Raw genomic sequence first — 13,844 nt, 5'->3', positions numbered from 1 at the left:
CAGAGTGACCTCCGGCGAGGTGAAGAGGGCAGGCCTTTTCCCACCCAGATAAACGAGAAGTCAGCTGAGGGACTTGCGTCAGTGCGGAGGCTGAGGAGAGATTAAATGTAGGAACAGAAAGGTGTGCTGGGGAAGGAGGAGACGCTCATCCCCTAGCTCATGACTGCTGCAAACTGTCCCGCCGTGTGCCCTCTGCAGCTCCACCTCTGTTAGTAAATGCAAAATGTATTTACTCCGAGCAACGCTAGCCCTTCGCAGCGTGTTGTACTCCTGCAAACCTCCCTGCCCACGCGGTAACCCCCTCCTCACAACCAGCCCTGGCAGCAGGCAGTGCAGAAACTGGCTCCCAGCGGGGGGAGGCTGCAGGTTTGCTAAAGTATTTCCGAAATTTGTGGACTGAAAGTGGTGTGAACTCTGAATTCAGAGCTGCTGAACCACTTGAATGATAAACTAGATCATCTGGAAAGTTAATTGCTGCACTACTGCAGCGTAGCTACAGCTGAGGGGATTACGTGAGCCTGCCTTATGCTCTGCTCCGGTGGCGTCTAGCGGCTCGTTAGAGAGGACAGGGAAGAATTTCTTTTTTTGTGCCTAAAACAGCTCCGTGTTGCTGCTCTTGTAAACCTGGGGCTCTGACAGAGCTCGCTTCTGGCGGCAGAACGGGCTGGCGCAGAGGGCCTGGTGTTAAGCAGCGTAATCCAGGCTGGGAGACTGATTAAAGGAATTTAATTTCCTTTTAACGAGCCAGGCCACCAACTGCTGGTGCGAGGGAGCGGGTCTCCTGACCTAATATCCCCATATCTTTGTCCTGCCCCTTTTCTCCCTCCCCAGTTTGCCCAGTGGGCACGGTTAGAGGGAGGATGGAGATGGGAGGACGCCTGCTCTCACCCAGCACGGCCAGCCCGCAGTCCCTCAAGAGCCTGCTTCCCTCCTTCTGTTGTTCAGCCTGCTAATTTCTTGGCGATTAAGAGCAAACAGCTCAGGGCTGTGCACGGGAGCCGCTGAAGGATCAGAGATTAGCAATCCCTGCTGCTCTTGCGGTTATTATCAAGCCTAACAGGTTTATCTCAATGTCCTGTGATCCCCCGGCAGCTGGCGAGTTACTCCTCCGTGAGCTCGGCGGCAGAGCAAACACACCTGATGCAGCGGGTGAAATGTTAGTTCAGACTCAAAAGACGCGAGGCTGCCGGCAGGGAAGGCGGAGGTGCAGCTGAGGCGGCGGGAAGCGCCGCGTGGGTTTGGTTTTGGGTTAAGTGCAGTCGTTTTGGAAAGCAAACCCGAGCGCGGGGCACCCAGTGCTCCCCGCGTGTGTCCCCGTCCCCTCCGCTCACGGCCCTGTCCGGTGGCACCTGCTTCCCAAACTGACCCATCCTTCCAAAAGGATCCAGGAGCCAACCGTCTTGGCTTTTGAATGAAGAACTTCCAGAGCAGACACCTAACTAAATTCCTTGCCTGAGGTTATCTCAGAAGGGGGTTCCTAGGACCATCTTGTTTTCAAGTTCCAGGATGGTTGGCTCCTGGATCCGGCCGACCTGCTGCCACCGGAGCGGGGAACCTTGGGCAGAAGTTGCAGAGCCCGAGGAGCCTCGGCTGGGGTTGTAGACCTGTGGTCTCGCCCTGGCTTTGAAACTCATTCCAACCATCCCGATCTTGAGGCCACCTGGCCCCTCTTCTTCTAAGCGGGTGGTTTGATGACATCCGCATCCAGTTTTTGGACCCCTGGCACCAAAGAGGCCTGGAGCAAGACCGATGGAGGCCACCAAGGATGGGATGCTGTGGGAGATGGGCTGGTTCGGCCTGGAGATGAGACAGCTTTGGGGTGGGGGGACCTAACGGGGACCTTCCCATCCCTATGAAGAGGTTATTGAGAAAACGGAGCCAAGCTCTTCGCCACAAAGCGTGATGGGAGAGACAACGGCATCAGCCGAAAGGAGAGCCAGGCCAGACATCAGAAAATGCTTTTCCACCAGGAGGACAGTCCAGCAGTGGGACACATCACCCAGAGGGACTGTGCAGCCTCCGTCCTTGGAGGACTTCAAGACCCAACGTGGAGGGACCTGGTCTGCCCCCAGCGCTGACCTTGCTTCATCCAGGAGGTTGGCTACAGACCTCCTGCGCTCCCTTCCCACCTCAACTACCCCGTGATCCTGCCTTAAGGAGGACCTCTACCCTGGCACGGCCCGCCAGGCCCAGCTCACCAACATCACCGGTTCCGCATTATGAAGCCGTAACGGACCCCCGACCGCGGCGCCTTCCCCGCGGCACACCCTGCTGTCGGTGCCACCGGAAAGACGACCTGGTTTTAACGGGGGGAACAAAAGCAGATAGAAGATGTCTGCTAAAATACTGACCGAGATGATGTCTGCCAGCCTGGGAACCTGGCCCGGGAACCCGGAGCATCCTTGACAAGCGCGGGTGGGAGCTCAGGGGTATCGTAGATAAGCGCGCAACAAAGACGCTGCTAAAACCTGCGGAACAAAGACGCTGCTATAACCTGTGGAACAAAGAAACCACTGTAACGAACTGACCTCCTCAGACAGCAGAAGTCAGCAACGGCTGCTCCAGTAGCTGCTGTCCTGCGCCTGCTCATGTATCTACACTAACGACATAAAATTAACTCGCTTTCTACCCAAAAACGAGCCCTTCTTTCTCTCCGAGCATTACCCCCAGGTCAACGTCCCTGTGCGACCCATCGGACCCTCGCCGGGGACGCCTGGCTCCGGGCTCCGTGACACCCATTGTCTTTGAAGTGAGACTTCATCCATTGTCAACCGGCCCCACTCCTGGGAGCGGTCTGATGAACGGCACCGGTAATAATTTGAATGATATATGTTGAATTTTATATATAGATATAGATAGGCATATAAGTAAAATGATATATGTTGAATTTTATATGTAGATATAGATATGCATGTAAGTAATTAATCATAAATATATGTTTATATGCTTGCTTTTCTGCTAGTAATGTTGTAGTAACTTGTAATACACACTTGCTTTACTAATCATGATTGGAATTGACTTCCTAATAGTAATCTGTAATAAAGAAATTCATGGAAACAAAGGCCGTGTCCTTGTGCACTCTGGGCTCCTACGACCCCACCGTCACCACTGTCCCACGCCCGTGGGTTGGGTGGTGACTGTGACCACGACACCTCCTCGCCCCAAGCTGGGTGCATGGGCACGCATCCTCCCCGGCCGCCCGCGGCAGGACCTGAGCGCCGAGGAAGACGTTATCAGATCCTCCCTAATTTGGCTGCTCTTTTATTGACTTCTACCAAATAAAGCAAACGTTTGGGCTCCCGGGAGCCGTTCCTGGCTTATCTGTTTGCTGCTGCCAGCTCCGCGGGAGCAGCAGATGTGGCCCTGGTGAGAAGGTCCACGAGTGCCCCCGGAGCACTGTATAGGGGGCTATATATGCCCTCAAGGGCTGAAGGCTCATCCGTGTCCACTCACCATGAAGATCCTCCTGGTCTTCGCCTCCCTCGTGGCAGCTGCCTGCAGCGAGCGGCTTTTCGTGGGGTGAGTCCTGCCGAAAGCAGGGGGTGGTGGGGCACCTTGGGTGGGGACAGGGACTGGGGTGAGAGATGCCCCGGCACCGTCGGCTCTCCTTTGGGGTCACTGAGAAGGGCGATATCCCGAAGGAGGGAAATCCGTCAGCTTTTGCCGCATGGACACCAGGAAAGATGTGGTTTCACCCTGGCTTTGCCAGGAGGTTTTGAGCACCCTCCTGGCCGCCGCCGTGGGTCGAAATTAGGGGATGCTAAATCCTGAGAGCATCACCCCGAGCTTTTCCAGGGGAAGGACTGAATTGAGATGGGGAAACCTCGCTGCTGGGGAAGGAGAGTGTTTCCTTTGCTGCTGGGGGCTGTACCCATCCCCAAGGGATCCCAGCCGGGCTGGAGCAGAGGCTATGTTAGGAAATATCTAACGTATAGATAGACATAGACAGAACATATCTATACATTAGATATTTCCTAACATTTTGGGAGCTCTCATGATCAAAGGAAGGACAGAGACCGCCTCGGGCTCTCCGGCACTTGCTGTTTTTCCTGTTGCAGCTATTCTGAACCTGCATTTTTTTGCTCGCGACAGCAAACCTCCGATAATTGATGCACTTGCCAACCTGTCGAGCCGGTGCAGGCCTTTCACAGCCTCCGCCCAGCCCATGGCGGGGCCATGTCAGTGCTGGAGGCTCAGCTCCTTTCCCCCCCTCCTGTGATCCCTCCCGTGTGCGCTGATGGCTCTGCCTCCCCGCAGGGACCAGGTCCTCCGCATCACGGCCAGCGACGAGGAGCAGATCACCCTGCTCAGGGTGCTGGGCGAGCAGGCAGAGCTGCAGGTGAGCTGTGACGGAGCCCGGAGCATCCCCCGGTGTAAAAGAGAGACCCTGGTGACATCCGGGGCTCCCTCCTTCTTTTGACCTCACATCCAATTTTCCTTCCCATTTTGCGTACGTATAATTTATAACTATATAAATGTAATATTTAGCTTGGGGCACCTTGACCTCAGCCCTCCTGTTTCAGACAAAGCGGGAACACCCCGGCCACTGCAGCATCGTCGTACCCAGGCTGAGCATTCAGGTCTAAAAAGTCATTGCATTTTTTTTTTTGGTTTGAATTACGACGTGAGTCTGCTCCCACTGTGTTTTTCCCTGGTTGCTTCGGTGGTGGGGTGAATCCCCGGCGAACAATTTAAGCAGCGGGAGCAGCAGGTGAGATTTGGGTGGCGGGGAACGGCATCTGCACTGCAACGCTGATGTAAGGAGATGCGTCTATCGAATTAAAGAGCAAAACCCCCCACAGCAACCCCGGTGTCTCATCGCGTCCGCTCAAATCACAAAACCTCATCATTCCAAGGGACGTTTGCAGCCAACAAGTGACTTGGGCTGAAATGTGTTTCTGTAGAAGATCCACTGAGTGAGGCAAAGGGACCCTGACCCACCCTGGGTACCCATGCGTGTCCCCAAACTTGTCCAAAGACCTTTTTAAATCCATCAATGGAAGCTCTTATGAGACCCCTTTTCGGTGCTGGGGAGCTCAGCGGATGAGCACCAGCACGGGATGGGGCCGAGCTCTCGCCTCTCCTCCACACCAGGTTGACTTTTGGCGTCACCCCACCAGCCCCGGCCACCCAGCCGACCTGCGGGTGCCCTTCCCCAGCCTCCAAGCAGTCAAAATCTTCCTGGAGTCCAACAGCATTTCCTACAGCATCATGATCGAGGACGTGCAGGTAAGGGCTGCGGCGGGGAGCGGGACGAGCTCCTGCAGTTCAGTCCCAAGAGAAGGTCCAAAAAGTTGGAAACCATGAGGAGATGGAAGAAAAACCCAACCCCCTGCTCCTTCCAGCCTGCTTGATGGGTTTTTTTTCCCCCCTCCAAAACAGGAATTATTGGATGAGGAAAAGAAAACCATGATGAAGTCTAGGAGGATAGAGAGAAGCACCAGCACGTTCGATTTTGCCTCCTACCACACGATAGATGAGGTACTTTGCTCTGCAGAGCATTCGCTTCGTCTTGCTAAGGTGATGCTCAGCCCATGCCACAGTTGCATCCATGCAGTGACGTTCGTGGTGGCAGGCGAGACCCCCCTCGGGACACGTCTCTCCTCCTTGGGCAGAGGTTTTAGCTGAGCTGGGAGGCTGGACATCCCTCCATGTGCAGCGTAGCCTCTCTTGGCATCTCCCTGCCTCTCTGGAAGACATCTTCAACTTCATTTTGGGGGTCAAACCCCGTGCTTGGAGCCCAGTGGGTGGCTGATGGAGGCGGTGATGGTGTTGGGAGGTCTCGGAGCTTCCCCCCCCGCCCCCCGTTCATTCTGCTTTTGCAAAAGCCTTTGCGATGTGTACCTCCCTGCTCGCACAGAGGTCCAAGCACCAGGTCTTCTCCAGGGAAGCTCTACGTGTTGCATCTGGTGCTGGATACCCTAAAAACCAAAAGGAAAGCCGGGGTGAGCCTCATGACCCAGCAGCTCCTCCTTTCAGATCTACGACTGGATGGACACGCTGGTGGACAATCATCCCAGCCTCGTTAGCAAGATCCAGATCGGGCAGAGCTACGAGAACAGACCCCTGTACGTGCTGAAGGTGGGTACCGGGGGAACCCTCGCCTTGCCCAGCCCTGGGAGGGCATGGGGCTGAAACCCCCCCCTCTCCGTACAGTTCAGCACCGGGGGATCGAACCGGCCGGCCATCTGGCTGGACACTGGCATCCACTCGCGGGAATGGATCACCCAAGCCACCGGCATCTGGACGGCCAACAAGGTAACCACGTGCCCTGGGACATGGGACCCCAATTCTTACCCCAGCCCTTTTTTTAACACCTCCCCGCGGCGCTGCTCAATCATGGGTGCCCCCAGGGGCACTGAGGCAGCTCCTGCTCCCCTTCCCTGCACAGATCGCCGAGGAGTACGGCCAGGACCCCTCCGTCACTGCCATCCTGGACAGCATGGACATCTTCTTCGAGATCGTCACCAACCCCGATGGCTTTGCCTTCACCCACAGCTCCGTGAGTGCAGGGACACTGCGGGGGGGGGAAACTTGTCCCAGCGCTTGTCTCTGGCAACCATGGCTGGCCGCAGTTTTTGAGCGGGGAGGGATTTTCCTTCCCGTGTGGGATGGTGAGTGGGTGGAGGTGGTTTCCTCCCATCCCTGGAGATGCTTAGGCAGGAGGGCGTCATCTGTCCCCCAAGCAGGGGGGATTCACACCCCCGTGACGGTCTCGCCCCCATCTGCTCCTAGAACCGCATGTGGCGCAAGACGAGGTCCATCAACGCTGGCTCCCACTGCGTCGGCGTGGACCCCAACCGAAACTGGGATGCGGGCTTTGGAGGTGAGAGCCAGGCCACCAGGAACCCACGCTGGGCATCGCTCGTGCCTCAAAGCCTTCTGCTAGAGGGGAGAAACCTGGGGGCTAGAAACCCTTCCCCGGGGCAGCCTCTCTGCACGGTGCCTCTTCCGCTGTGCCCCAGGCTCCGGCTCCAGCAGCAACCCCTGCTCCGAGACCTACCACGGCCCCTATGCCCACTCCGAGAGCGAAGTGAAAGCCATCGTGGACTTCATCCGCGGCCACAGGAACGTGAAATCGGTCATCTCCATCCACAGCTACTCCCAGATGCTGCTTTTCCCCTACGGCTACAAGACAGCGCCTGCACCCAACTACCAGGAATTGGTGAGATGGCCCCAAAACGTAGACGTGGGGCTGCAAGCGCCAGCCTTGCTGGAAAAGTCAGGTTGGATCATCCCAGGATCATCCCTTGCTCCTCTCAGTAGATGCAACCTGCACGTTGAAGCCCATCGCCTGGTTTTTGGCAGGAGGGCGATTGCAAGATGTACCTCCCGTCCATCCAAAATTAAGGGCGTTTTGGGGAAAAGCAAGAGCAGAGGGGGTGGGAAACGATGCTGGGCTCTAGACTCCACTGCCCCGGGGTTTCTGCTGCCCCAAGGTCTTGGTCTCACCACTTTTGGGCTCTCCCTTGCAGAACGAACTGGCTAAAAAGGCGGTGAGCGACTTGGCCGCCGTGTATGGGACGAAATACACCTACGGCAGCATCGCGGACACCATCTGTAAGTGTCCCTTCCTCATCCCGCAGCGTTGCGTCCACCACAAATGCTCAGCGTTGGGATCACGTCTCCCCTCCTCTCCCCGCAGACGTGGCAGACGGCACCACCACCGACTGGGCCTACGACAACGGGGTGAAATATTCCTTCACCTTCGAGCTGAGGGACACAGGACGCTACGGCTTCCTCCTGCCCAGCACCCAGATCATCCCCACCGCTACCGAGACCTGGCCGGCGCTGCTGGACATCATGGTCCACGTCTTGGAGCATCCGTACTGAACCTGGCACCTCCCACGGCGTCCCCTCATCTCAATAAATAATCTTGCAGGCTCTTTATGGTTTAAGGCTGGCGCCTTTATTTTTTTCATGCTAGACTTAAAAAAAAAAAAAAAAAGAAACGGTGAAAAAGGACTCCCAGCCCCGCAGGTGTTGATTTCCCAGGGCTGTGGCCCTACAAGTCCCCGTCGTGAAGGACCTGGGAGGAGATGGGCGGGTTTTGGGCAACCAAACCCAAATCTGTGGGTTTTTGGGCAGCGTTGCTCCATCGTCCCTTCCCTGGGGGCTGCGAGGAGGGACACCGGGCACCCGCAGGGCCACTGCTGGGCGCAAAGTGCTTTCAGGCATTTGCTATTTTATTTTTGCCACCTGGGGTGACCGTCACCAGCTCTAACCTCTGTCCCGTGCCGAACTTTAAACCGATTTCCCCGCCGCCACCACGGTTTAGGTATCCGGCTCACCAAGTCCCCCCTGCAAAAACCTGCATCTCGCACTTTCTTGACCCAAATTTATCCTTTTCCTTCCCCGCAGCCGGCACCCCGGGCAGTGGGATTTTGGCACCTCCCTGCTGACGAGCTGATTCACTGACGGCCCCGGCCGGTTCCCGGGACGGGTTTGGCTGGGATGGGGAGTGCCACGGAAGCGGGGACGGCAGGGCTCCGGTGCCCAACCTTGGCCAGCGCCAGCCGGAGCCTTCCCACGGCCCTGGGAAAGGGGACAGCTGTGGGGTGGGGGGGGGGCCGGGCTGGGGGCCACCATCCCGATGGGATTTAAGAGGCCCCCGTGTGCCGTCGGGCCGTGGGACGGGCTCTTTCGGCTGACGATGAGGGCCCTCGTGCTGCTGGCTGCCCTGGTGGCAGCGGCCGCTGGCACCGAGACTTTTGTTGGGTAGGGGGTCCGGCCGGCGGTGGCGGGGGGGGGGGGGTCAGGATGGGGACAGTGGCACCGATGGGGGCAGAAGGAGCTGGTTCAGCCCCGAGGGAACACAGACAGCCCCGGGAAGAGGCTTAGTGCAAATCCCCAGGGTGTGTGTGGGGGGGGTACGGACGGATGGGGTGGGGGGTTAGGCTGGACCCGTGGGGACCGGAGCTTGGCCCCGCGCCCCCCAGCACCCCCTGACCCCGCAGGCACCAGGTGCTGCGCATCGTCCCCACCAGCGACGAGGAGCTGCAGAAGGTGCAGGAGCTGCAAGACCTCGAAGAGCTTCAGGTACTGGGTGCAGCGGCGGGGGTGGCTTTTGGGGAGACACCCCCCCCCCCCGCCACCCCAGCCCATGTCCGTTGCTTTGCACCCCCCAAACCACGCTGTAGAGCAGGGATGGGGCTGGATGTGGGATGATGGAGCTGGGGAGGGGCTGGATGTGGGATGATGGAGACCAGCTGGTGAAAAACAAGGCAGAGGCTGGTGCAGGCGGGGGCAGCCCGAGGTGGGATCCGATCCCCCCCCCATCTCGCTTTCTCCCCCATCCAGTTGGATTTCTGGCTGGAACCCCGCGGCCCCGGGTACCCGGTCGATGTCCGCGTGCCCTTCCCCAGCCTGCAGCCCTTCAAAGCCCACCTGGAGGCCAACGGCATTTCCTACTCCATCATGATCGAGGACGTGCAGGTCAGCGGTGGCGGAGGGGGAGGCGGGTGAGACGCAGGGTCTCAGCACGGCGGGGGATGAGGTCTCATCCTGCCCCGTATCCCTCAGACGCTGGTGGACCACGAGCGGATGGAGATGCTTCGTGGCCCCCGCCAGGCACTGGTTTCCACCAACGCCTTCGATTATGCCGCCTACCATACCCTGGACGAGGTGAGAAAGCACAAGATTCAGGGCATTTTGGGGGAGAAAACCACATCCTGGAATTGGTCTTGCAAAGCCCTTTGCTCCACGTGCAGCAAGGGCAGGGGGAGAGCTGGGGGTGAGACACCCCCCCACACACACACACACCTTCTCCCCCAGATCTACACCTTCATGGACCTGCTGGTGGCCGAAAACCCCAACCTGGTCAGCAAGCTCGAGATCGGCCGGTCGACGGAGAACCGCCCCATCTACGTGCTCAAGGTGAGGATTTGGGGTTGGTGGGGTAACTGGAGCAGGGAGTGGGGCCAGGGACAAAGCCAACCTTTGGGGGGGGGGGCAACCTCTGCTCTTCCAGTTCAGCAAAGGGGGTACGAACCGCCCGGCCGTCTGGATCGACACCGGCATCCACTCCCGCGAATGGGTGACGCAGGCGACCGGTGTTGTGTTCGCCAGACAGGTACGGGCACCTCCCGGACACGTCTTGTGTCCTCAAAGGGCCACAAGGTCCTGCAGGCACCGCGGATGCCGGGTGGCTGACCCCACGGAGGGGACAGTGATCCAGCAGCGCCAGCGAGCCCTAAACCGCCATCCTTTCTAGATTGCCCTGGATCACAAGAATGGTGGAGGTTTGGCCTCCGTCCTGGACACGATGGACATCTTCCTGGAGATCGTCACCAACCCAGATGGCTTCGTCTTCACCCAAACCGAGGTACCGCCCTGGCTTTCCTCTCCCCGGCTCCTACAGCCATGCTGGATGGGGCTGGGGAAGCAGGATTGGGATCCTGCACATCGAGGCCCCTGAAAGGTCAAAGCCTCCTTGTCCACGTTTCCACGGGATGGGAAGGGGACCACCATGATGCTTGAGCCCCCCCGTTCGCTCGAGGCTGGTGGAGCTCCAGCCCTGGACACCAGCTGAGATGGCTCTGCCCTTCCAGAATCGCATGTGGCGCAAGACCAGGTCCAAGAACTCAGGCTCCAGTTGCATCGGCGTGGATCCCAACCGCAACTGGGACGCAGGTTTTGGAGGTCAGAGCTCTCCCATTCACCCTGTGGAGGGTTTCCACCCTCCAAGTAGAGGCTCTGAGACCATTTCTGGCTCAGAAAGATCCACTGGTGTCCCCTGGGGAAGGGATGGGATTTGCTCTCCGCGGCAGAGATGTACGTTTGGGCTCTACCAGGGTTTTGGTGTCCCCTAGTGACCAGTACGGTGGGGACCACAAATGAAAACCATCATACAAACATCTAGGAGGAGCCCCAAGAGCATTCCTTGCTGGCCCCCAAGCAGCTGAGGGATGGGAAAAGCTCTTGGGCTTACAAATGGAAAAAGCCCTTTGCCCTTGTCACTCTCTGAGCCACCCAACTGCCACCAAAGCCACCAAAGACCCACGCTGTGTTTTCACCGTCCTCCACAGGGCCCGGGGCCAGCGGAAACCCCTGCTCAGAGACGTACCACGGACCCTACGCCAACTCAGAGCCCGAGGTGAAGGCCATCGTGGACTTTGTGAAGAACCACGGGAACATCAAGGCTTTCATCTCCATCCACAGCTACTCCCAGCTCCTGCTCTACCCCTACGGCTACACCAGCAACCCAGCGCCTGACCAGGAGGAACTGGTAGGGCTGACGCGGGGTTTGAAGGGGGCTGGGATGATGCGAGGCTGCTTTCCTCCTCCAAGGAGGAGCAACCTCCAACATGCACCGCGAAGGGGATGTTGGCAAAGCGGGAAGAAGCCCTGGCTCCTCTGCCAGTCCCTGGGGACTCCCCCGGGCCAAGACTGTTGAGCTTTGGAATCCTTTTTGCCTGCGGCAGGAGCAAAAAACCTCTCCCGCAGGCTGTGTCCCACAGGCTTTTCCCTTCTTGGGCTCATCTTTCTCCCTCCTGTGTATTCCCAGCACCAGGTTTCTGAGAAGGCGGTCGCAGCTCTGTCTTCTCTGTACGGCACTAACTACAAGTACGGCAGCATCATCACCACCATCTGTAAGTAACGGGGCAGGGGACAGCAGTGGTTCCCCCCCCCCCCAAATAAACCCCAATCATCGCTCACACCTCAGCTTAGGCAAAAGGTCCTGCGAAATACCCGTACGACGCCGAGCGACTAACGTTTCGCATCCCTCCCGTTGTTTCCCCCGACTCAGATCAAACGAGCGGAGGAACCATCGACTGGACGTACAATCAGGGCATTAAGTATTCCTTCACCTTCGAGCTGCGGGACACGGGGCGCTACGGGTTCCTCCTCCCCGCCAAACAGATCGTGCCGACCGCCCACGAGACGTGGCTGGCGCTGAAGGTCATCATACTGTACACGCAGGACCATCTCTACTAACCGGCATCGGGGGCCGAACGGCGGTTGAATTAAGCTGTTGGGGGGGGAGGAAAGAACGCAATAAATAAATGTAAAGAAGGATGAGAAATGCCTTTTGTTGTTTTCCCTTTTTTCCAAATCACGTTGAAAAGCTTTTTTGGAGACTGACTCGGCGCTCCTGCGGGTGCACGAGGCGGCAGCCGACATTAACAGCACGCTTTGGCCCAGCGGCCCGAAAAGGGGATTAAAAGGGCATGAAAATAATGGGACGCAAAAGAAAGGAAGGTGCTTGTTCTTCCTCTGCTCTGGCAGAGGACGGAAGGGGAAGAGGTTCAATTTGACACTGGGCAAAGCAGAGACCTCGGAAGCCACTGCTGTGGCAGCAGGAGGGGTGCTCACCTTCCCCAGCCCTCCCAGGGGCCGGGGCGGCTCCGGGATGCGAGGCAATGGGGTTAGCGTGATTTATTCCGCGTATTTTTGTGGCTGAACGCCAACGTGCAACGCTGGTAGAAAGGTCCCTCCTCACCCGCTGCAATCCCATGGGGAAGGGGGAGCCAAGCCCCTGCCGACTCCCAGCTTCTGCAGGCACCGCTCCCCGCTAGCTCTCAAAGCTCAAACTGAAAAGAAGTACCCAACCATATGGTGTCATTTACTTTTTATTAAATTAAACAATTAAAACTCCCAGACTCCAGAGAGTTTGACTCTATCCTCCACACAATACCAAGTCAAGAGTCCAAAACCATACAAATCCATCAAGATGACAGGAAAGTACATTCAGTTCTTCCTTTGATGCCCTGGATTTGGAGGATCTCAAACAGCTCGGACTAGTTTTGTCAGTCCGTTTTCAGGAGGAGGTTTTCATGCAGCCCAGACCAGCCAGGGATTTTGGATCTCTCCCCCACAGCTGGATAGCTAAATCAGGACTTGAAGCCAACACAATGACCACTACTCTCATCTCCGTTTTCAGACAGATGTATTTTATACCCTTCCAAGCACTCACGGAGCTGAAAGATCTCCTACTCGCACACCGGTGGGACCCCGTGTGCTGTACTGGTCCCTGTCTTTCAAGCAAGAAATAAATGGCTCTCTTGGCTCTCACCTCCCCTCTCCACGCTCAGCTAAATCAAACAGGTAATATCATTTTTCAGGCAACCAGCCTAGGCAAGCTACCAACTGAATTACGCAGGAGATGCTGCTTCATTCAAATGTTTTTATTTCACGACGACATAAAAATAGAGGTGCTCTATAGGAAGGAGCAGCGGACTCAGGACATCAAGATCGGACCATGCAGTGGCGTAAGCCACGTTATACCCCAACGTTCAAAGCTAAACGTGGTATTTCTGTGATGCTTCAATACCAAACTCCTTTGAAAGTTTTATTTAGCTTTTATTTATTTCATTAGGCCACCTAAAAGCATCACCACTCAGTAACTAAAGCCCCAAGAGGCGAGTCAGCTTACCAAGGCTGCGAGTGAAGACGAGTGCGGACAAGAATCAGGTCCCTGCGGCTCCTGCTTTGGGCTCAAACCACTTAAATAAACACTTTTCTCTCAAGAAGTGACGCTGCCGTTCCACGGAAAGCCAACTGGTCTGACCTAGGAGGACAAGCTACTTCGTTCAAAATAAATACGCCTACAATTAAAACAACAAGAAGACTTCTGGAAGCGTGATCAAGTAGGAAGGTAAGAAAGCAGAGTGGTTAGTAAGACAGTGAGACGCATCCAGCTTCCTACGGATGGGCTGAAATGAGACACAACCAGACCCGTTAGTATTTTTATTTTTTTTATATTTATACCTGACCAGCCTGATTCTTATAGTACATACTTACACACACACTCTCCCTATGGAAACCCAGGACACGCGTGATCCTTAGTGGACGGATTGGAAGGACAGTTTGCGCAAATTCGAGCTGGTTTGTAAAACTTAAAG

The 13,844-nt window shown here is 56.7% G+C and overlaps 2 protein-coding genes across 2 annotated transcripts; both read left to right on the top strand.

Moving 5' to 3' along the window:
- Window positions 1-3,451: 3,451 nt before the first annotated feature.
- On the top strand, window positions 3,452-7,833 carry LOC127012929 (carboxypeptidase A1-like). Its single transcript, XM_050891390.1, has 11 exons — window positions 3,452-3,519; window positions 4,258-4,339; window positions 5,095-5,229; window positions 5,383-5,481; window positions 5,980-6,081; window positions 6,157-6,258; window positions 6,392-6,502; window positions 6,736-6,826; window positions 6,966-7,165; window positions 7,476-7,560; window positions 7,646-7,833. The coding sequence occupies exons 1-11, from the start codon at window positions 3,455-3,457 to the stop codon at window positions 7,831-7,833; spliced, it is 1,260 nt and encodes a 419-aa protein (XP_050747347.1). The 5' UTR covers window positions 3,452-3,454.
- A 760-nt stretch (window positions 7,834-8,593) lies between these two features.
- LOC127012920 (carboxypeptidase A1-like) lies at window positions 8,594-11,937 on the top strand. Its single transcript, XM_050891378.1, has 11 exons — window positions 8,594-8,718; window positions 8,958-9,039; window positions 9,301-9,435; window positions 9,523-9,624; window positions 9,775-9,876; window positions 9,971-10,072; window positions 10,214-10,324; window positions 10,551-10,641; window positions 11,028-11,227; window positions 11,507-11,591; window positions 11,750-11,937. The coding sequence occupies exons 1-11, from the start codon at window positions 8,594-8,596 to the stop codon at window positions 11,935-11,937; spliced, it is 1,323 nt and encodes a 440-aa protein (XP_050747335.1).
- Window positions 11,938-13,844: the final 1,907 nt, after the last annotated feature.

Source organism: Gymnogyps californianus, chromosome 1, assembly GCF_018139145.2.
Source record: "Gymnogyps californianus isolate 813 chromosome 1, ASM1813914v2, whole genome shotgun sequence".
NCBI lineage: Eukaryota > Metazoa > Chordata > Aves > Accipitriformes > Cathartidae > Gymnogyps > Gymnogyps californianus.
Note: the sequence above shows the minus strand (reverse complement) of the source record. Positions and strands in the feature narration are given on the sequence as shown.